The 22,934-nt window shown below is 42.7% G+C and overlaps 1 protein-coding gene across 2 annotated transcripts in view; it reads right to left on the bottom strand.

Moving 5' to 3' along the window:
• Positions 1–22,934, bottom strand: part of NBAS (NBAS subunit of NRZ tethering complex) — a 277,261-nt gene that overhangs the window by 78,139 nt on the left and 176,188 nt on the right. For both annotated transcript variants that reach the window (XM_032497057.1, XM_032497056.1), the window contains exons 41-44: positions 17,310–17,539; positions 13,418–13,528; positions 3,718–3,968; positions 2,389–2,723 (exon numbers count right to left, since the gene is read on the bottom strand). In XM_032497057.1, the coding sequence (XP_032352948.1) occupies positions 2,389–2,723; positions 3,718–3,968; positions 13,418–13,528; positions 17,310–17,539 (927 nt within the window). The remainder of the gene's footprint in view (positions 1–2,388; positions 2,724–3,717; positions 3,969–13,417; positions 13,529–17,309; positions 17,540–22,934) is intronic.

Below are 22,934 nucleotides of genomic sequence, written 5' to 3' on the forward strand. Positions count from 1 at the left end.
CTCTGACATGTGAGGGCTGTATTTCAGTTTGAATTTTACACTCTCTCTAGGATAGTATTGTGTGATTTCAAACATGCATTGTATCTTAACTTCATATTTTACCTCTCTGAATGGAAAATTGAAAGCTTGCCAATTAATAAAAGGAGAAGAAAGATAAAGCTAGACTAAAGATGTAATTTAGTGTGTCTGTGTCCCTTTTCTACAGCTTACTACTCTACAGGTGACTCAGTAGAGAACCACCTCTTGACATAGTTTACAATAAAAGAGTATCTTGCTGAAAACTACACCACCTGAACTAAGAGAAAAAAACGCTGTAATCAATTGACTCAGTCCTTCCTGGGTCAGCTACGCAGCTTTTCCTCAGGAAAAAAATGCACATATGCTCACAACTGTCATGCATTTTCAGGTGGTTGGTTGAAGGGTATCTTAAAGATACACAATTAAGAAACTAAGGTGATGAAAATGCGCTATACTTTAAAATCATCTGACTTCAAACATCATTTGTAACTGAAACTGAGTAGATGCTCCATCCAACTCGTCACATTGTTTAATCAGGAGTGAATAACTGCGGCTGGAGAGTCTGGACTGTCTGCCCACCTCCACATGCACACTCACAACTAGCACACGGCCTTGGCTGGCCATGCTAGGCTTTGTCCCTGCCCTCCTATAAAACACGTAAAACCTCCTTCCGTCTGGGCCCCTCTGTCTTCCTGGCCGGTCTGCTTGCTCGTCGGGCTCCTTCAGCCAGTTCACAGGAGCCATTTTCTTGGATTTCAACTCCGCACGTGGTTCAGCCGCTCCCTTCCAACATGTACTTCCCATATTGCTAGTACCTACTCGGACTCGAACCTCGTCATCCTTGGAGACTGAAATCCAATGTTTGCTGGACTGTTGTCTTTTCAGACATTGCGAGGTGCCTGCCTGGCCTTCCTCATTAGGCTCGGCCCTGCTCTGCACCCATCCCATGACAGGCTGCTCCGCTTGGACTAAAAATGCTTAGGGCTCTCTGGTCCCATTGCCCTCCCTCCCTTGACTCTGGCTGTTTGTTCCACAACTTCTTAGAGACAGTACAGCTTGCTGGTTAGGAGCAAAGGCCCGGAATAAGCCTCCTGGGGCTGAAATTGTGGCCCCTCTATTGCCAAGTTAACTCTGTCGAACCTCTGTTTCCCCCCGCCTATTAAAATCAGGGTAATACTATTATCTGTTTCACAGATTACTCAGTCTCAGCCTGATTCCAGAGGCTAAACCACAGAGGCGACAAGTGGCAGGTTCAAAGTTCAAAGCCACAGGACTCCAAACCTGTGTTCTTTTCAAATATATCGTGCTACCTCCTTTAACAATCATCCTCATTTTTTCCTTAAAAAACAACAAAAAATGATTATTTCATTTTTATAGCAGTGGCTGTAAAATTTAAAACCAAGTATTAACTAAACTGAGTTATAATAATCAGGAAATGAAGTCCTGAGTTGTCCACAACTGTTTATCTAGCAAGTTAGTTGAAACTAGCATTCCCCATGGATGCTTCAGCCTCCACCTGTGCCAACCTCCAAGTGAATGCCCTGCATCCTTGGCCTCTGCACTCAACTTGCAGGGTAATACTCGCTATAATAAACATACATGGGATCGGGTACAGGGCAGACTTGCCAACCTGGGGGAAAGAGTAGGCAGCGGCAAAGATGGGCAAGAGAAAATGAAAAGGAAGTTTCAAGTACAAGCCAGTTCAGAAACCAGGGGCTGGGAGATTTTGTAGGAGAGATTATGCCCTGTGTCCAAGCAGTGAGAAATTTACATTTGTTTCACAGTGGTGTCTGGGTGGGAGGGCAGGAAGGGGAGGAGAAGGACCCACATCTCCTGTTCTGAGTGAAACTACACGTGGTTGAAGGATCGAGAGCCGGAATCAGAGCCCAGTTAAAGGGCTCAGACCTGAGCACGGAGTGGACATTGGAAAATGCGATGGAGAATCCCATGGGTAATTTTATCATCAAATCATGTACTACATGGTATTCATGGGAAGTTTTTTTAAGACCTCGATTTAACCACAGCTAAGTTGTCAGCCTGGCGCTGAAGGCAGGCACTGGAGGTTCCTCCCAACTGTCAACTGGAAAGAATAGCATGGGGCAATTACCATAAAATGACATGAGAACTATAATATGTACAAAATGTACTTGCAGATTAGAACAGTCACGCCGGACTCAGACTACTTGCACGACTGTGACAGGAAAATAACTTCTCAGTGAAAACACCTCGTGCTTGGTAAAAACCAAAAATGCCTAACACGTAAGTACTCCCCATCTCAACGGAGGAAATAAAAACAAAATCTACAGAACGTAAGAGCGATTTTGTTTCTTTTAAAGTGTTCAATCTACTTTAAATGATCTTTTCGGTTACCTTGGTCACAGCTTTTGGAGAGAACGTAACCGCATCCACCACAGTGATGAGGTCCCCTGGGCACAGGCGATCGAAGTACTTCGCGCAGACATCGTAGGCCTGCAGCCACTCCGGGCAGGACGCCGGGACTTGCTTAATGAGGTGAGGGTCTCCGGTCCAGAACAACTTCTGCAACCAGATGGTGTACAGAGAGCTTGGCGAAAGCATCCGTCCATCCTTTTCAGGGATTTTGGGAACAAGTTTAGAAATAGATAAGATATTCTGACTTGAAAGGACTGGCTCTAATGCCTCAAGAGGATTCGTGTTTTCATCCGTCAGCTTTTTATAATTAAGACCTATTGAATAGAAAAGGAAAAAAAAGAGTAGTTCATTCCAACATAAACACACAGGAGCTTTCAAACACATGCACAGCCCCCTGCATGGCTGGCTGAGAAGCCTTCTCTAGCAATGTAGTCACAGTGGACAGCTTAGTCTGGCAATCAGTTACATCAGAAGATCTGAGTTCAAAGTCCCCGCCTGCAACTTAGTGAACGGTGCAGTCCTCAACAGGTCACTCGGCCCCTGTGCGACCGTCTCCTCATCCGGGCACTGGTGACAGCCATATCTCCTCGCTTCTTCAGTCCCTCCATGACACCTATGATTCCTTCCATGACTGTGCTCCCCAGGCTGCATGACATTCGCCATTCATCTGGCATCTTATCTGAAGGCAGGGATGGAACCTTACCCCCTTTCCTCTGTGTCTAGTCCAGGGTCTACTTCAGTTACCCCGTAAACCACTGAGAAACGAAGTAAATGCTCTCAATTGTTACCAGTATCAGATGAATGTAGATTTGAAAGTGTCTTGCAAATTATAAAGAATCACACAGATTTGAGAGGTATGAATTCTTAGCTGTGAGCGTAAAGATACAGAGACACCATTCTAAAGATCTTCACTATTTATCAAAGATTCAAAGGCTCTGATTTTAAGGGTTTCATATATACTTTAAATATACAGGCCCCACTGAAGTAAAATTCTGCCAAACTGTCTATTGTCATTTACATAGATAAAACATAAAAATGGGAGTATGGAGAAAGCCTCTGGAGCATTCGTCAGAAACTCTGGATATTAGTACCAGGTCTACTTAAGTCGCTGTGTGACAAGTTTCTCTGGTATTTAATTCCCTCAACAGTAAGTAAAGGAGCTGGAAAGATAATAACTAAAGTCGATCAGCATCAAAATGCTGTGGCTTCTCAGTCATAACAGCCCCAGTGCAGGCACATGACTGTGTATAGACAATTAAGCCCTAGGTTTAACTTAAAGAATGAGTTCAAGCAGGAAAATGATCTTACCTGACGCAACTACCTTAAATTTCTTCAGCAGCCGAATGTGGGTTTCTGGCTTGATGGCGTATGTTCCCAGATCTGCACAGCCACAGCTCTCCAGCAGAGTGAAGTAATACAGCAGCCTTTCATGATCAAAGCCACCAATCGTGGGGTAAATATACTTGATCATGTGCTTGTGAAAGGCTTCGGGATCCGTCTTCAAGGTCTCGAAGAGATGAAGGGACTGAGCGCGGTTTTCAATTTCTACTGTGGACAAACTGAAGTTAAGAGACAAATTGTATTAAGATTTGGTTCCTTTATTAAACAACACACTTTTTTTTTTTTAAAACCAAGGAGGGAAGGCTACTTCTTACCAGCCCCTTCTAGCTTCCTAATCAAAGACAGTAAACCACCAGAGTGCAGGTCACTTACATAAAGGAAGACAAACATGTTCAATGCCTGCTATGGTACTACACGATTTTCGTGTTATCTCAGGCGGGTCTACAGGGAGGTAGGCATTAGTTCACATGCCTGCAGCAGAGAGCTGCCCAATGATTAACAGCTAGGAAATGGGCCCAGATCTGTCACTGTCCACTACTCATTATTTATTCCTGTCACACAAAAAATTTTAAGTCTGAGCTTCATTATAAAAATGTAAACAAACTTAGTATTTCAGGAATTTAGAAAACAGTGAGGGGAAGAAACAACCCCAACTTCTGGGTGTAAGTTTTATATCCAAGAGGTCTGACTCGGTATTCAGCAGACAGAAACTCGACACTGGGTTCTAACAGAAATAAACTAGGAAAGAACAGTTTGCAATTTCACTTGAATTGTCTACAGTAATGAATGCCACTTGAACAAAGTACATGTCTTAATAGTTTCACCTTGACTTAGATGTTCTTATAATGTAATTTTTTAAAGTCATTTAAGGTTAAACTGTTGAAAAAAAAGTTTTTTTAAGGAGTTTGGTTGCTCAGTTTGTGTTTTTTTGGGGTGAAGGGGAGGGCTTAATGTTTTTCTTCTGTTTCTGTCTGGACAGAACACAGTGCCTCCTGCCCAGTGTAACCCCAATGCCCCACACAGGAAGCGTTTCAAACTTTCTGACTGTGAGAGGTGCTCAGGCAGCCCTTAGCACTAACAGAAATGCCCACCTTCCAGGGTTCATGGCAGCAGCCAAGTATCTGGGAGCAGGAAGTAAGGTTAGGTTTCATAATGTTCGGAAGCAACTCCTCTGAAACATGGTGCCCTGTTTATTGGAATTCCCACTTTAGTAAGTGCCCACACGTTTTTGTTTTATGTACATAAAGTTAATACAAAACATGTTTTCAAATTTTTGTGAGAATGTGATAAAACTTGGGATAATAGCAACAGTCCAAGCAATTAAGAAATACTTTTTTAATCTCCACTTCAAGAGATACCCTATTTTTCTATTAAGACACAATTCAAACATTTACAAAAATATCCCTATCTATAAAAATGTCCCTGGTCTATAAAAGTTTCTGAGAATGTCTTCTATTCATAACATGCTTTAACTATTTACCACTCTGCCTATCTCCCTTGACTATGTACCACGTGATGGCAAAGATGATACCACGTCTTCTTGATCTTTAGTTTCTCAGGACCAAGCACCAGTGTGTGGTACAAAGGAAACATTCAACATGTGCCTTACAGATGGGCGCCAAATAGACGTGTGGATGAACAAAAACTTAGGTGTCCTCTATCGCCAAAGCCCTGCATTCAGTAATGGGGAAGATGGAAAGATTTACAACACAGGGCTCTCATCCAGCTGTTTGAAAATCCAATTGCATTACATTAAAAATACTGAACAGTGAAAGACAGTAGTATGGGCTGACAAAGGGCATGCAGTTATATTCCACTTAAGAGTAGGATCGCTAGAGCTGTCACTTCAGAGGAGGCTGGTATCAATGACAACAGAAGGCTTAATGAAAGAAGCACCTGAGCTTGGTATTGTAGAAAGGAACAAAGCAGAAATAATATGAACAAAAGTATAAAGACAAGGAACAGTGAGTATAAATGGACAGCTGGTCTGAAACCACTCCTGACACCAACACTATTCAGTGTGCAGCGCCTTCTCTGAGAGACGTGGGCAGACCTCACTGTACTGCCCTTCATTTTATCGCTCGTCACAGATACTGCTCTTCTCCTTCTCCCTTCTCCTCCTTCTCCTCCTCCTCCTCCTTCTTCTTTTTTTTTTTTTTTAACAAACTGAGGGTTGGTGGCACCCCTGTGTCGAGCAAGTCCAATGGTGCCATTTTTCCAACTGTTTGCTCACTTCTGTCTCTGTGTCACATCTTGGTAATTCTTGCAATATTTCAAACTTTTTCATTATTGCTATATTTGTTATGGTTGTCTGTGATCAGGGGTCTTTGATGTTACTCTTGTATTGTTTTGTCATTTTTTAGCAATAAAGTATCTTTTAATTAAGGTCTGGACATTTTTTTAGACATTTTAGCCGTAACGTTTTTGCAAACTTAACAGACTATGGTATAATATATATGTTAACTTTTACACGCACTGGGAAACAGTCATGTACTAGCTTCACTGTGACACTGGCTTTGTTGCAGTGATCTGCAACTGACCCTGCAGTGTCTCTGAGGTGTGACTGTACTGTACACCCCGTGGCAGAGGAAAGCCATAGAATTTCTGATGTTCCTTCATAATTTGCCAAATGAAGTCTGAAAACAATGTAGTGAAGAAGTAAATTAAGAAATTGTGTAACCCATTAAGATGATTCAGACTGACAAAGGTTTGCAAACAGAACAATGTGCCCGATGCAGGAAGGAAGAAAAAGAAAAAGCTTGCACGTATGACACTGATTACTATGCCAGGCAAGTTAAATCTTGGCAATTACTAACCTACAGATGAGAAAATGTCACCAGACAGGTTAGAAGGCTTGCCTAAGACCAAGCGTCCAGATCCGTCCGGACTCTGCGTGGCTCTGCTCGCCATGTCACAGAACAGCCATCGATCAATGAAGTCAAGCGCCCGCGCTAACAACCATTTCAAAAACAGGATTCTTTCTGTAACACAGACATTGGTTCTCTTCCCCAGCGAAAGAGTTCTCCTGCCATACTTCATTCCTATCACCCCGATCAGCAGAGTATCCAAGACAGACTCATCTACAAAATGGACAGACAATGACTAAATCATAACAGCTTCAGCTAATCCATGTTTGACTTGATTCTCAATATAGTCTCTCTCAATCAACATTACCTTCCCCCTAGCCCACCCACCTCTTCTTCTGTGCCTACAATTTAGTTTGCCCGATGTGCAATTTTACCTAATTATCTTGTCAAGAGAGATACTGGAATACCTCTACTGACACATGATAAATACTAAAACCTCCCTCTTCAGTAAATTACAATGTGCTAAGATCTTATATAGTTGCCAGTAATCAATAACCCATTTTAATAGTTTCCATAGAAAGAAGCTGTTATCTTTCCTTTGGAACAAGAAATGAAATCTCTGTTTAGAAAATAATTTCAAAGAATCTACATTCAAGAGAGTAGGAAGAAATACCATGAAACTCCTGTGGACTTTTCACTAATCAAATCAATAATTACTCTTAAAGACTGTTTAAGTGCTTTTTCTAAGTTTTAGCTATAAGGCAAGAGATATATATATATATAATATATATATATATATATGCATATACACACACACACAAATATACATATAGTGCAAATGTAACTCAGAGATTAACTGCAGGAAGAACTAGTGTTAGTTGTACTAAGGGCACAAGGAATAAATTATTAGTACTAATCCCATGATTAAGGTGTTCTGTGGTGGCTTCGAATTGTTAATCACGCAAAAATGTGATTCAAGAACAGCATATATTGAAAGGACTTATATTCATATAGAGACACAATTTTATTTAAATGCATTTTTCTTTACTCAGTCTGATGAGTGATAATGCAACTCCATTAGCTGACTAAAAGGAATACACAGAGGGGAGAGGAAGACGCGGGGAAGGAGGAAGGAGGTGAGGGGAGAAGGCTGCTGGGAAAGGCTGCAGAGAGGGGTCTGTGCAGGTCACACGCAGTAACTTCTAAGTGTGTCCCCCAAAGATGACCCCTAAAATTCTGAAGATCTGTAAATCCACATTAGTGACCATGACCTTGAGGGAACAGGCCTCCACCACTGATTCCTGTAGAAAGAAATAATCCCACCCTCCCAGTCAGACCCCCTCCAGCCTGAGGCAAACAGTCCAGCACATCTGCCACACAGACACCTCAGAACGCACCCAGCAGTGACAGCTTGCTCTGCAGTGCCGCCTGGCAGCTGAGTATGTGGTTATGCGGGGAAAACACGGTCAAAAACAATCATGGCATTTTTCAGCTTTGCGAACATTTTGGCCAAGTGTCTTTGCAAACCAAACAATGAAATTTCACTTTGCAAGGCCACCTACATGGCTGATGAGACAACTGATACTGAGTATCTCAGAGTCTATTTCTCGTCACAAAGATACTTGGTGGAACGTTTTATACGGACAGAGTGGTGACGTGGATGGAAGGTCACGTCAACAAGCTTCATCTCCTTCATAAGGATAATCCTGACCCCTTAAGCCTTTTCATGTCCCATAAAATGTCAATTCTGACCAGTTCATATAGTCTCCTACTCTTACCTGATAAAAAATATTTTAAAAGACAATGCAGCACAGAAACAGCAATAGGCATCACTTACTGAGCACTTCTTAGACGTCAAGTATCATGTCACCCCATTTAACTCTCACAAAGCAGGTATCTTATAACTGATCTCCACGTTGACTTGAAAAATAATCATCCAAAACTCACATGTGTGATGTGAGGCTGACAACGGTCAGAGGTAAGTTCATGGAATCTGGTCTCTTTACAGAATTAACCATAGTAGCTACTTTTTTCCCTTTGAGCACCTGCAACATGTCAGGCCTTTTGCATAAATGTCTCAAATCTCTCAGCAGTTCTGCAAAATGGAGTAAGAATACTCATTCTTCACAGGAGGAAGCTTAGGAGAGAGGGACAGAACAACTTGTCTACCAAGAATACATTAGATGGAAGACACAGAGCCAAGGTTTGAACCCAGACTCACATAAATCACAGACTGAGCACTTTCTACAAGATGAAAACTAGCTCCAAATACATCTTTTTGCTTAATTTTGTGCCAGTGTCAAGAATTTTTTACTATTTGGGGGAAAAGTGACCTTAAGAATCACAACTTGGAAAGAAAGATTGCAGATATGCAGAAAGAATTGCTTTCATTTTGGTAATGGTAGTAATTAGTTTTTCCATTTTTAGGATTGGGAGATTTCTTCTTATGTGCCGTGTAAATCATAGTCTAGGTCATGACCATGAACACGGCCCCTTAGGCCAAAAAAAGATCAACAGTTAATATATGGCTCAATTTTAAAACATGTGTGACAGGGTGACCTGAATTTCTACATTCAACCTTCCAACTCTAATACGGATTTTTCCCTGGTCTTGAATTTTTACTTATTTTATTTTTCAACATTATGGTATACTTTTAAGAAGCTAAGCTGCCTTAAATCCCCTCTCTACACACTAACTATTCTCACACTAACTCCTTAACCAAGCCAAGAAGAAAAGGCCAGGATTTAGAACTCTTTACAGTGTGGCAGTCTGGACATAAGCCTGACTGTGAGCAACAGCAACCTTCAGGCAAAATTTCTGTGTATCTTCTGCCCTAATGCAGAAAAAGGGAGATACATTCTAGTTTACCCCTCTCCTCACAGCTATAACGTGCTCTTGCCCAGACTTACACCTGACACCAGAAGAATCCTACTAGAGAATCTGAAGACAGTTGGGAAAAACAGCACAGCACAGTCAGAGTTCTATGGCCAGAGACCCCTCCCATGGGTCTGAAAGAGACCACACTAAACCAACCAGCAGAGATGATCTCTGCCACCCAAGCCAAATCACTCGGGTAATCAACCCTCTGGGTGACTACGACTCCGTACGAGAATGAAATGACGGTGTCAGATGTGTGGCTGTCGGGTCTGCTGTTCAACTAAGGAGAAAGACAGAGGAGAGTGTCATCAAGGCCAGAAGTCTAAGGTACTTCTGGCTCCTATTTCGTCCTCCATCACTCACTACGCTCCACATGCTCCCACCACAATGGGGTTCCTTTAATTACTCAAAAATGCCCAGAATTTTCCTGTCCCAGAGCCTGTTCCCTCTGCCTGAAATGCTTTTTCTTCAATTCATCAAGTGCTCTTTGATACTCAAAGAAAGGCCTTTCCTATCTGTTCCTTGAGAGTTTCCTTTATTGTACTTACTACCACTAGCAATTTACTTTCCAGCTGTTTCTAACTGTGTGTGTGTTGGGGGGCGGGAAGCGTGGGACAGGGGGCAGGGGTCTCCCCGATCAAATATGAGCTCTACAAGAGTTAGGATGTCTCTGTCTTGTTCAGCATTTAAACCTATGCTTGGAACACAAGGATACTATTGAAAAGATAATATTAATATTTAATGAATAAACAAATGTGGTACTATTCTGTCGGCTACAGGCTTCCTGTGGCATTTCAAAATGATCCAGTATCCAAAACTGAAAGACACACATGGAGTCAGCAGAGTTGGCAAGAACAATGACAGGAATGATCTCGACAGCACTAAAGAGCCACCAGGCTGCCCAGTCCCCAGAGCTTCCCTAATCTTTACAACAATACCAGGAAGGGACCGTGGTCCTCGTATCTGGGAAAATGGAGACTCAAGAAGATTAAGAGATTGCTCACGGCCACACAGTTGGGGCTAGGGGCAGCAGAGTTGGGTCTTGAAATGTGGCCTGACTCCAAAACCCACACCCTCACACTAGGCCACCTGTACACCGGTGGTTCATGTTGCCTCTAAGAGCCACCAGAGTGTCCGGACAGCCCAGGGGGGAAGCTGGCTCTGATGGCTGCAGTGAGGGATACACCAGCCCTGAGCCTGGAGAGCTCAGCCTGCCCCTGGAGAACCAAGAGGCTGAGGGAGCCGTGTCTCGGCTGGAACTGACTCCAGGCACATGCGGCCACTTAAAGCCAACACTGATGTTTAAAACTACCAAGAAAAAAAAAATCAGGAAAAATAAGGGGGAAGAGAAGACCAGGGACTCAAGTCTGGGTGTTTATGACAATAATCTCTGTCTACAGGAGTGAAATTCCAGACATAACTGCCATTAATTAAGTCCTGATCATGTGTCCAGTACTGAAGGCTTGGTATTTTACCATGAAGTCATTTAACTTTTAGTATGCCTCACTCAGAGTAAAGAAAAGTGGGTTTCAGAGAGCCGAATTATCTTGCAGAAGGGGACACGCAGCTGGAGACACAGTCGGGGTCTGCCCTAGGGACCCCGACTTAACGGCTTCCGCTCTTCTGCACAACGCGCGGCACCCCACCCGTCTGTGTTCTCTCATCGGGACCCGTGCTGGGGTGGGGAATACCTCCAGGTTCAACCAAGAGGAAGAGGAGTGTAGAATTATAGAAAGATCAACTTTGGGGGGAAGATGACTTTTTTAAAGGGATAGTAACACAAAACCCTAAAGTAAAGAACATTGTTTTTCTTGTAATTCTGACCTATTGACTTCCCATTGGCATTGATTCAACAAGTAAATGTTGGGCAATTTCTACTGTATTAACAAGGCTGATTTCTAATACTTGTGTTACCAAGTTTGAATAGTAAGGCAAACTACAGTCTTTTAAGTCAAGAACAGGGAGCACCACACACCACTTGCTAAATCAATACTAGGCATTTTGTCACTCACAAGTAATGACACCGGGAGGTAACGATTTCCTGCTTTTGTAATCGCTGTGCGTCTGCATAATCACACTGCCATCAGGTATAATGACACACCATGAACGGTCTTGCACATTACTAGATTGCCTGATAATTTATAATATATTCAGAGGCCAATGGGGCATCCTATTTGTACAGAAATGACAACCTTTTATGTAACATTCAATGAAAGGAAAAAGATATTTAATAAAATGCCAAGATTTTTTTATGCCAACATGCCTATCATAAGAAACATTTATTTGAACATATTTCTATGTCTCAAAACTGGTGAAGCCTGTGCAAGTTATCATGGATAACACTACCACTAGCAATCTCATAAATACTTAAAACATAGATGGTAGAATTTCAAAGGTATTAATAAAAATTAAAGATGATCAATTACAAGACGTCTGATCATTCAGCAGGAGTTGACTTCATTCAGTACTACCCCCTTCTCCAAACCCTTTCCTCCCACAGCTTCCCCAGGACAAGGTGCCCACATATCCTCCCCCCTGTTGCTCTCTTTACCCCTTTTGTTGGCAGCTCTTCCTCTGCCACCGATTGTGGAAGGACCTCAAGGTCTGTCCTGTCTTCTTTCTCATTCCGTATTCATTCCCAAGGCACGCTCACAACATAGCTTACTTATCACGTACGTGCAGACGAGTCCCAGATTAGCATTTCCCGCTCCATCTTCTGAGCTCCAGATCCTTAAGATGCACTGTCTAGGTGACCTAAGATGCACTCCCTCTTGGGAATTTCCATGTGTGTAACTTCTCCACTCCTTTGCCTTTTCCCCACCCTCCTCTGAAAATACCTGGAGTCCTCGTGTGTTTTTGTCTCATCGAAAGATGTCATCATCCAACAGACAGACCAAGTAAACTCCTGGAGATGATTCTTGATCCTGCCCCTTTCACTCATCTTTGTATCCTTTGTCCTTATTAATCAATGTGTTTCATACCATCTACTTCACCTTCCACGTATCGCTGAAATCCACTCTCATCTCTCCTGCACTTCCAAAACCCCACTCCAGGCTATGACCACCTGTCATGCGGTCTGTTACTCTAATAGCTCCCTAACTGGTCCATATGTCTATGTTGGTCTCCCTAAAATCTTCTCTCAACGTGGTAGTGAACGTGATCTTACCAAACTGCCATCTGATCGCATTATCTCCCTGTTTTCTACCACTATCCCTAAATACCTTCCTGTTACTCTTAGGGAAAAGCCCAGGGCCCTGGACAGGGCCGGGAAGGTCTTGCTGCAAGGTCTGGTCTCCAGTGCTCTGCAGCCCCATCTCACCACCAGCGCCCCCGACACTCAGGGTCTCACCCACAACATTTACGTGTCAAGCCCACAGACATCATGTTCCTTCCAGTCAAAGAGCTTTTGTACTTAACTGTTCTGTCTCCCTGGAAAATGGACCCCTTCTCCTGGCAGCGTACTTCACTTTGACTCAATATTTAGGTCTCGGCTCAAGAGCTACTTCTTTAGGGACGTCTTCCCTATCTATGCCAAACCCTCTGTTTCGGCTCTCTTACATGGTACTCATCACAGTTTTAATTTCACATTTGCTTATGTCATTATTCAGTTATAATCTGTCTCCCACACTAGACTCTGAGTTCCCAGACAGGTGAAATGTCTACCTCTGCTCACGACTGTAATCCTACTATCTGTGTGTTAGATACTAGTACACAGTAGATTCTCAATTAAGTATCTATGAATAAATGAACGAATGCTCAAGTCTCTAACTCAGGACTGCTATTACTGAAAAACAAAAACTAAGCAATTATCATTAGAATATCAGTGTATTGGGGACGTATGAAGCGAGACCGTACAAAGACACAGGTCTAACACAGCTGGGAAGGGAACGTCAAATTAGAACATCACAACTTCAAGATTCTTCTGAAATAGGCTCTGAAAAGAAAGATATGGAAATAAACTGACATATGCATCGTGTGCTTACCCACTGTCGGTGAACAGGAACTCTAAGTGGGTCATAAAAACTTCCCAACGGGAGACACTGTAGCGCTGAGCCAGAGAGAGAGCAATGCTGTAGACATTCTCCTCCAGTGTCCTTCAAGAATGTCCATCAGCCATAGGGAAGGGAGAGAAGAGAAACACAATACCTTAATCAGTCAAGAAAATGTTCACTAGGACTGCTCTCCAGCTGAGAGGGGTGCAGGCAGCACAGTCCTTAATAAGCCGTTTCATAGTAATTCAGTACTGTGGACACCCAAGGAATTTCAATGCTCCCTTTTCACTGTGGTGCATTGCAACTGACCAAGGAAATGTTTAGATTGAAAGATCTCACCTGAGGGTGATTCTGTCCCCAGGGGACACTGGACAATGTCCGGAGACATTTTTGATGGTCACAGTGGGAGAGGAAAAGGAGAGAGCTATAGGCATCAGGTGGGTAGAGGTCAAGGATGCTGCTGACACCCTACAGGGCATAGGACAGCCTTCCCGCAATAGAGAATAATCCAGTCCAAGATGTACTGAGATCGGGAAATTTTCATCTCAGTGTCAGAGGCTATAGCCAAAAAGTAGTGTAAAGGAGATGCATCCCTGCCCTACAGGTAGACATGTGAGAAAGCAGTTAGTCATTCAACACACGTTTGTCCTCTACACTGTGCCAGCTATTGTGTTAGCTGCTTAGGATGTGAAAACAAACAAGGTAAGGAACTCACAGCCTAATGGAGGATGTGAAATGTGAACCAGTAATTAAACAGAATGGGGCGCAGCTGTTAAAAGAAAGGTCTACAAAATACTGTGAGAATAGAGATGAGAGAGTGACTGGAACTGAAGACGGAAAAATACACAGAGGTTAACCAAGCAGAGGCGGTAAAGACGGGAAGAGAGAGATGGGCTTCCGACAGAGGAAGCAGACGGGGTCGGGGTCACAACCAGGAATGCATGGGGTCCTCACAGGACTGCACCTTATCCTAGAGGCAATGGAGAGTCAGCAGAAAGTTTAAGCCAGGGAATGATGTCACCAGATTTGAGAACCTCTGGGTATAGAAGGAATCCTGGTCCGGAGCACCCACACTAAGGCCGTTTTGGAGACACTATTTCAGGATTCTATTTCCCAGAAGTAGAGAAACATAAAGATGGAACTCTTGGAAGAATGGGGGACAAAACCACAGAAATGGGAATGAAATACCTATTTTCATGAAGTAATACTGCTAAGCCTATATTCACCCCAGCTAAGGAAACCAGGGCATTTGTCCATCTGATCAGCCAGGGGCTGGTGAAGGTTTCTGCACGGGGGCAGAGGGCAGACCTGTAAGCTCTGCCCCCATACGGCCTCTGCAGCACATGCAGCGGACTCTTCTTTCCATTGTTTTCTCTTTTTTTAAAATTCTTGTTTTTCCACAAACCTTTAAAAATGTAAAGGCCAGTCTTTGCTCACAGACTATAAAAAAAGAGGGCAAGGACAGGGTTAAGCCTGTCAACACATGGATTATTGGGTAACTTGTCAATTAAAAATTATTTCTTGAAGTATTGATTGAGTAGCTACAACCACAGGACGGAAGGAGAATTCCCTGAGAACAGGGACCATCAGCACTCCATCCTTTCTACTATGGGAACCTGGCACGACGTCTGACACCAGGAACGTGCTGGCAAAGTGTTCATGTTTATCATCTGACAAAAGTGGGAAGAAACCAAACTGTATTATGTTCTCCTCAAAGTCACCCCAGCACTGAGAATGTATTAAGTAAGATGTACAGACAACAAAGGGCACCTACATAATGCACTAACCGAAAACAACGGCCATTAAAATAGACATACAATTAGTAAGAAGATAAAGAACGGCCACACTGTGTACAGCTGAAGGTGGGGCTGCGAGACAGAAGGAAGCAGGTTCAAGGACTCTCGCGTGTAAGACACTAAAGCGCCATTTCCAAGTCCGAACGGCTAACTCGGAAAACCATGGACACTTCGAGGCACTTTGAACAAGCCGTCTAAAGACTACTGTGTATTTTTCTAAGCAACAGATTGTGGAGAAGACCCTATTATATATTTATCAAAAGCATACATTTGTCCTCTAGGACACACTTCAAATAGCATATGCTAGTTGGATACTTTAAAAAGAAGAGACAAAAGCCCTGGGAAAATGTCACTGATGATGTCAGGCCCGCCTTACCTTGCCAACTTTCATTTTGCATAATAACCTTTTTCTAAGAAACCATGAGCATAGCACCGAGGATTACCAAATGCTCAGAGAAAAAGCCCAATGAACTTGGAAACAGGGAGCCTAGACTCAGCTCTTGGCTGCGTGACCTTGAATAATGCTTTAAAGCTCGGTGGTTCTGATTCCTCTTTCAAAAGTAAGGAGGTTGGATTAAATGATCGCTTTGGTCACTTTCAAATTGGACATTAAATGACCCTATGAAATTATGAACCTCCAGGAGAACAGAGGGGAAGAGGAAAAGAAAGATTCCATATTCCTCCTCTTTTCTGAATCCCACTATTGTTCCCTGCCTCCCTCTAAAGAGAGTTTCGGCTGTCTTCTAGTAGGAAAGAAGCCAGGCTAATACAAAATTATTACAGAGGAGCAAGGTTATTTTGCCACTTTCTTAAAGATTTAAGAATAATGACGAAAAATAGCATACGCCACTACCTTAACCAAGACTATCTTTGTTATTTTAATGTAACTGATCAGGAGAGAGAAATAATCATTAATGTAGGCACAATTTCACCTTGTTTCAAAGGCTGGAAGTCTAGATGGACTTGCATACCAGTGCTGCCTTGAGAATTCAGTCAAGCAGTGTGGGGAGGGCACATGGTGTGGTGAAGACATGATGCCTTCATATGTGACAGATCAAGGTTAAAGTCACATTTGTCTATGTAAACTCAGGCCAGGTACTTAGTATCAGTAAGCCTCCTGTTCTTCAGCTGAAACATGGGTATAACAGCATTTTATGTCATGGGGTTGTCTTTAAGGATTAAAACGTGTTTATAAAACAAAGTTTACAGAACACCCGGCACAGCTCGTTGGCCATGACAACCCCTCCACAAATTGGGGTGTTAAAAACAAAACACCTCTAACCTAGTAACCACTGTGGGTGAACACACTTTCTTTAAAAAAATTTTTTTTCACTTTCCCATCTTCTGACATTTAAGTAATTCTCATTTCATCTCAACTCATTTGATCTAAAACAAAAAAGGAAGACCTACAAGTACTAAACCCAAGGGGAATCCCGTACCTGGAAAGGAACCTTCCCACGGGCCCAGAACTGGCTGCTGACTCACTTGAAGGCTTGCTTTTCTCTTGAAAGGGGCGAGGGCCTCGGGGGGAAACGGCCCCTGCTACAGGCCTCAAACAAGACAGAGTGCTGAGGCTGGCTAGCTCTTCTTTCTCTAGAAACTCAGGTCAGAAAAGGGCGCCCTGAACTCACAGCACTGGTCCTTCCTCTGGTATTAAGGCAATTGTACCCAATTCTTAACACACTGAAGAAATTAAACCGCCATGTAGTAGAAAAATAAGATTCTGGCCAGGAATAAGGGGCAATCTTGTTTTTAAATTTCTATTGTGAGCTTCACACTTTCCACCCGTGATTGTAACCCATCACCTCTAACATGGCATTGGTATTGAGCAATCAAAATCAGAGGAGACTTTAAAAAAAATTATTCCCATCCTTATTATTGAAGTCTGCAGGCTCGAAATGCTGTCCGCATCTACTGGTGTGGGAAGACACACTCAGGTCTCACAGGCTCGGAAGGAAGAGGGAAAGCCCTGTTTATGGCAACCGTGAATGTAAGCCTTCAACGGACTGGGATGAGCAGCCCCGGTCGCTCAGCTTGCTCGTGTACATTTCAAACCCATCCCTTGATGAGACCAAGGTATCCCTTACTCTGCCAGGCCAAGGATAGTTTCCCTTTTATACTGGTCGTCCGCAGTGAACCGCTGCACGTCCACGCCCTTCCGCAGGCCCTGGAGGACCTGAGCCTGCGTGAAATCCAGCAGACGCTCGTTGTAGTAGTGCAACTGCCTGGTCAGCGGCACGAGGTCCTCGGGCCAGGCTTCGTGTCCGTACAGACTCACATGCCTGGTGACCATCTTGATGAGCTCCTTAGGATCAGCCTGTAACACAAAAAGTAATTGAAAAAAAAAAAAAAAGAGTAACAACAGGAAGAAGGAAGAAGACCACGTCTGCTGGGCCCGTCTGCCCGTCACACTGGTGCCATTTAATCAGGGCTCACAGGCACCTGACTAGTCAGCTGCAGAGGTGGTACGTCTTGCAGAGCATGAGGACAGGACGTGGGACTGAGTCTAGAAGCGGGTTTCTAGACTCCTGCTCTGTTCTTCCACCTTAAAAATCTCCATCCACTTAAAAAAATAATATATGCCTGCTTTTATCACCTACCATCATCCTGTATCAGACTTTTCCCCCCAATTATCTCATCATTTATATAATTCACCCTGGAAGTAATTTTTGTCATCATTGTCCCTGGATAAATATTCTTTGGACCATCTAAGAGTTCCCAGTAACCCCACCAGAAACGCCGAGATAGCTAAGTAGAGGAGTGTTTTCCCCAGGGGTAAGTTATGGAAAAGAACCCACCCCTGTTCCTGAAATCATAAACTTTCCTAGTTTCATAAGAAAGCATTCAACCAATTTTTACTCTCCTCATTTTGGGGCTCAAAGGGATACTCTTCTATAATTCTAGCAGCTTTTCTGACAATAAAATTATTCAAATAGAACAACCCAGAGTCCGACAGCTGACAGGAAAGGAAAATAAGTGGTTAACTGGTCACATTTATTTATATTAAAGTTGGTCCAGGTGTCAATGAAGCAACAGCAGCTCAGCCATGATTTTGGGATCACCTAATATGTGAACAACATTAACTCAATCCCAATTTCTGGGGAGACATGGTGCATATTTTATTATAAGCAAATCAGAAAAAAAAAAAAAAAAAAAAGCCCAGACTCTATCTTTGCTTCTCAGCAGCGCATCTAATTATGGCAAGCTGTCGGCATTTCTAACGTGTAAGCCATTCTTCAGGGCTACACAGGAGATCTGTCAATGTCAACTCTTTATTACCAAACCTAGCCTGACATTCTCTCTTGATCCTATTACGGAACAATCTGGGAGCACTGATAAAAACCAATTAAAGAAATCCTCTTGGATTGTAGTAGGTGGATTTAAGAAAAAGTCAACCTTGCTAAATTTTTCCCCTACCTCTATGCATACACTGAGCCCTACTCTCAAAAGCCACAGATACATGTCTCAAGTCAAAAGACCTGGGTTTGAAAACTAATGCTCCAAAGTAAACTACGAGACCACTTGTCATTCAGTCAACAAATATTTTTTGTGCACCTATTATGTACCAGGTGATGTGCTGAGAAGATGTGACCCTTTCCTCCAGGAATGCAGTCTGCTAGGAGAGATAGTCAAGCAAACAAGTGGAAAATGGGGCGATACAAGTAAGCACAGGGTGCTGTGAGAACACGGGAGAACGGCATACTTGGGATGTACCCGTGAAGTCCTTCCTAAGGGAAGAGGTAATTTCTAGGCTACTTACTCAACTTACCAGTAGTACAACAGCCAGCAAAAAATAAGGAGACATTCTAATAACAGACAGAGTATGGACTAATCCTAGACGGCTAAGACCAGATGGAAAGATGGAGTGAATAAAGCAGACCTAACTGCAGTCAGAAGTGATTTGGGAATCAGCTGCATATGGATAGTGTTTCTGTCAATGGATTTTGGCAAAGGAGATCCCATGCCTCAGTTCATAGTGCCTCTACAGCTGTCATTTAACCCAACCTCCTCCTACTTACGGACTGAAGCCCTTGAGGCAGCATCCTGAATCGCCCACCAGGGGCACGGTCCCCTCTGAAGCTACCTGGCACAGCCAGGATGCAGCTCAGGGATCAGCCAACCCATCTACACCTGCTCTGTACCCTGGGTGTGCACTGCTGTTGCCCGCTCTTCTCACGCCTTATCCCATTAGGGGTTTAAAAAAAAAAAGTGCTTTACTTCTTTGATGGTTGTTCCTTCACGGAGTTCCTGGCACCCATTTTGCCCTCCACCAGGAACCCATGTTACCCAAAATAATGAAGAAGGCTTTCTTCCCATGTGTGCTCGGACCCTGCGGTTTCAGACTAAAGTCTTCAGCCTCCAACTGCCCAAAGCACCTGGAAGGGAGGCTACAACCACGCAGACTGTCTATGTGTGTGACTCCTTGCCCCTCTCCACCAGGCTACCGACTCCCACCCCTCCTCGCAGAATCAGCCACCTTCATTCTCCCAAGGGTCTCTCACCACTGTTGCTCCACATTCGCTTTTTCACTTTTTTTGTTTTCTGGCATCTCAAGGATTTGGTTTCTGTACTGGGAGAGGGGTCTATACACGTGACCTCATCTCTACGCTCTTTGTATTTCAGTACAATTTATGAAACAAATCTCAAAACCAGGTAGAGAGTTAAGCTTCAAAACAGTAGCACACAGCAATAATGAACATAATTACGAACATGAACATTTACAGCGGCTTTTCTTCATCTTACAGAAAGTTTCAAGTCACCACATATAACCTTCATTTTCGTGTGTGGCCAAAAGAACCTATTCTGTCCTTCTGCCAGTGAGGGAAGTGGCATGGCTGGGGTAATACGCATGGACACACAGAAGTTAGCAGCTGGATGACCTTGTGCGAGTTATTTAGCAACTATAAACTTGATTGTCTCATCTACAAAATACATTTAAAATAAAATATATAAAAATGTAAAATTATAAAGTACATATAAATTTGGGGCAAGTTACTTCGTATTTCTGTTTCCTCACCTATAAGAGAACCAATAAGCATACAATCCTCGTGGTTTGTCAGGAGGCACAAATAAGATATTTTAAAGTGCTCTTTTCTCCATTATTATAGAACCCAGAGCTTATTCTCAAGGAGCTGAAAACTAGGGACCAACAAAGACGTAGACATAAACAACTCACAGACGGTATCTGAATACAAGGAGCATTAGACTCACAAACCAAGAATGCTGGGAACTCCTTTGAGGGAGCAACTGACTCTCCTGACTCTTTGGGGCTCAGTTTCTTCAGATGTAGAACAAAGGAGAAGCATCAGAAGATCGCCCTTCTAAGGCTAAGATCCTATGAATGTATAAGAATTCAATTATGCAAATAAAATAAATCCTTGTAAATCCCTCCAGGTGAGGAACTGGGGAGGTTCTGTGCCTCATCCCATTTATGTCTCCATTAAACATTTAGAACAGATTCCTTTGTTAAAAATACAATTCCAGACAAACAAATTGTAGCCAATAGATTCCTACACAGTTTAAACAACTTCAATCCCTTCTCCTTTACTAAGTAGAAATTGTCCAGTCCCTCTGTGAATAATTTTTATTTCATATGTTTTGTACATCAAATGTGTTCACTTTTCTTAGAAATATTTAAGAACAAATACTAATATTTCAGTCTCCGGCATGGAAAAGACATAGAGCTAACCATACACGAACTGAATCTCATTTAATGCTGACGATCCTGTGGGACGAGAGTCTACTAGTACCATTTGCTCTAAGATGTGTAAGGAGGGGAGCAACTAGACTAAGGCCACTCAGGGTAACTGGCAGGGCAGGATATGACTCCTAGGTATAACGCCTCTCAAGAACCAGCCTTTTACATTTGTTGTGCAGGGAGGGGTATCTCTTAAAATTATAAGGACCTTGATGAGATCAGTGTATACACAGCTCCCACCGAATATAAATAAGACTTGGCATCTGAGTCCTTTTACAAATGCTGTCATTCTACATTATATCCGGACTGACTTACGTTTTTACATGCACATTCTCCCTCTCCCCTTTTTACACATAAACACACACGTGTAAACACAAATGATCAGGGAGGACACACAATGGTAGGTGTTCAGCTGGACGTATGATTTGAGCTGTATTTCCAAGCCTTTTGTTCTCTCTTCTCTAAGAATAACAGACAGAGGCTTAGAACACCATATTCTGTTCAATCTCTCGATATAAATAAGCCTCCTTTTAAACGGCCATCCTAATATGGTGGTGAATGGGGTATTTTACCTATGAGGGAAAAACATAGGAACTGGCATCAAAGAACCTGGATTACTGGTTCTTCCTTCCTGAGCTGCAGGTTTTCTATTATTAAAATTGAAGTGATTTCTCCTTGGTAGACTCTTCACAGAGATGAATGAGCCCTGATGGATGAGTACGTTGTTGTAAGTCCTAGCTTCTATGCAAATGATTTTCTTATCAGTATCACTACTCCTTTCTGTCCCTTCCTTCAGGAACTTTCCTGGCCATGATTACTTCCAATATTTGATTTAAATTTTAGTAACAATTCTTCCCCTGAACTTATCACAATTTCTCTCAAAATATCCCAAAGGGAGCCTCTACTCACCCCAACACTTCATTTCATACACTCACTCCACAAGTGCACAGCATTCAAGTTTATATGCTCATCAGCATTTCAGGCATCCTTAGCTGTGGTCCTGCAGTGAGGAAGTGAGTCAAGCCTCCTGGCCTCTCGCCTCGTGGGCTCCCCCTACATCTGGCCCGCCTCCCACCTCCCAGTGCTGCTGCCAGGTGCCCATGAACGTTCCACATCCAGCCTCACACCTGAAGTGACTGATGCTTTTGTGCAGAGTACAGTCAAACCTCTCTCCCTCTTTTTCCCACCTAAGTTCAATGACACGATCCATGCGTATGAAAGCTTTTAGCCTCTAAGAAACTTTTGAAGGACTTCACAGGTAGCTTCAAGAATTCGCATATTCAGTATTCAACATGAGACTGCAAAAACTAAAAACACAAAAAGGCATCAAACATTTTAAAAGTGTAGAGATTTAAATTATTTGAAATTTTCCCTCAAATTTGGCCATGCAGTTCTTCAATGAGGTAAAAAAGAAAATACAATTTCTTTCAGGAATATGGTCAAGTCCCTGTAAAAACAAAATGTAAATCAGTATTTACGACACCAGAATGTCTGACGACTTAATCTACTACTTACTAGGAGAGGTAATAAATCCATTCAGGCTTAATAGTCTCCGTTTCTTGGTAATATTGTTTGGAACGTTTTAAACAGGTGGTATATTTCCCCTCTAGGGTTGTTACTTGCTTGAGATAATTTTCTACTTAGTATTTCAATTAGTAGCTTAAAAAAAAACACCATATTTTAGAATAGTCTACCATAAAGTCTTGAATTTCATCCCCTGCCATGTTTGCTTCTCTAGCATTATAAAACTAAAAAGACATGTTTCCATTTTTAACTGAGTTTATCTTCTGAAACTCTTTAAAAAGAATGCTAGAGAAATCACACTTCAAGATGCATTTACAAGGAGGAGGGATAAGTTAAGGAGTTCGGGATTAGCAGGTATAAACTACTATGTACAGAATAGATAAACAACAAGGTCCTACTGTGGGGAACTATATTCAATATCTTATAATAAACTGTAATGGAAAAGAATATGAAATACATGTATAACTGAATCGCTCTGCTGTACCCCAGA

This window comes from Camelus ferus, chromosome 15 (genome assembly GCF_009834535.1).
Source record: "Camelus ferus isolate YT-003-E chromosome 15, BCGSAC_Cfer_1.0, whole genome shotgun sequence".
Taxonomy (NCBI): Eukaryota; Metazoa; Chordata; class Mammalia; order Artiodactyla; family Camelidae; genus Camelus; species Camelus ferus.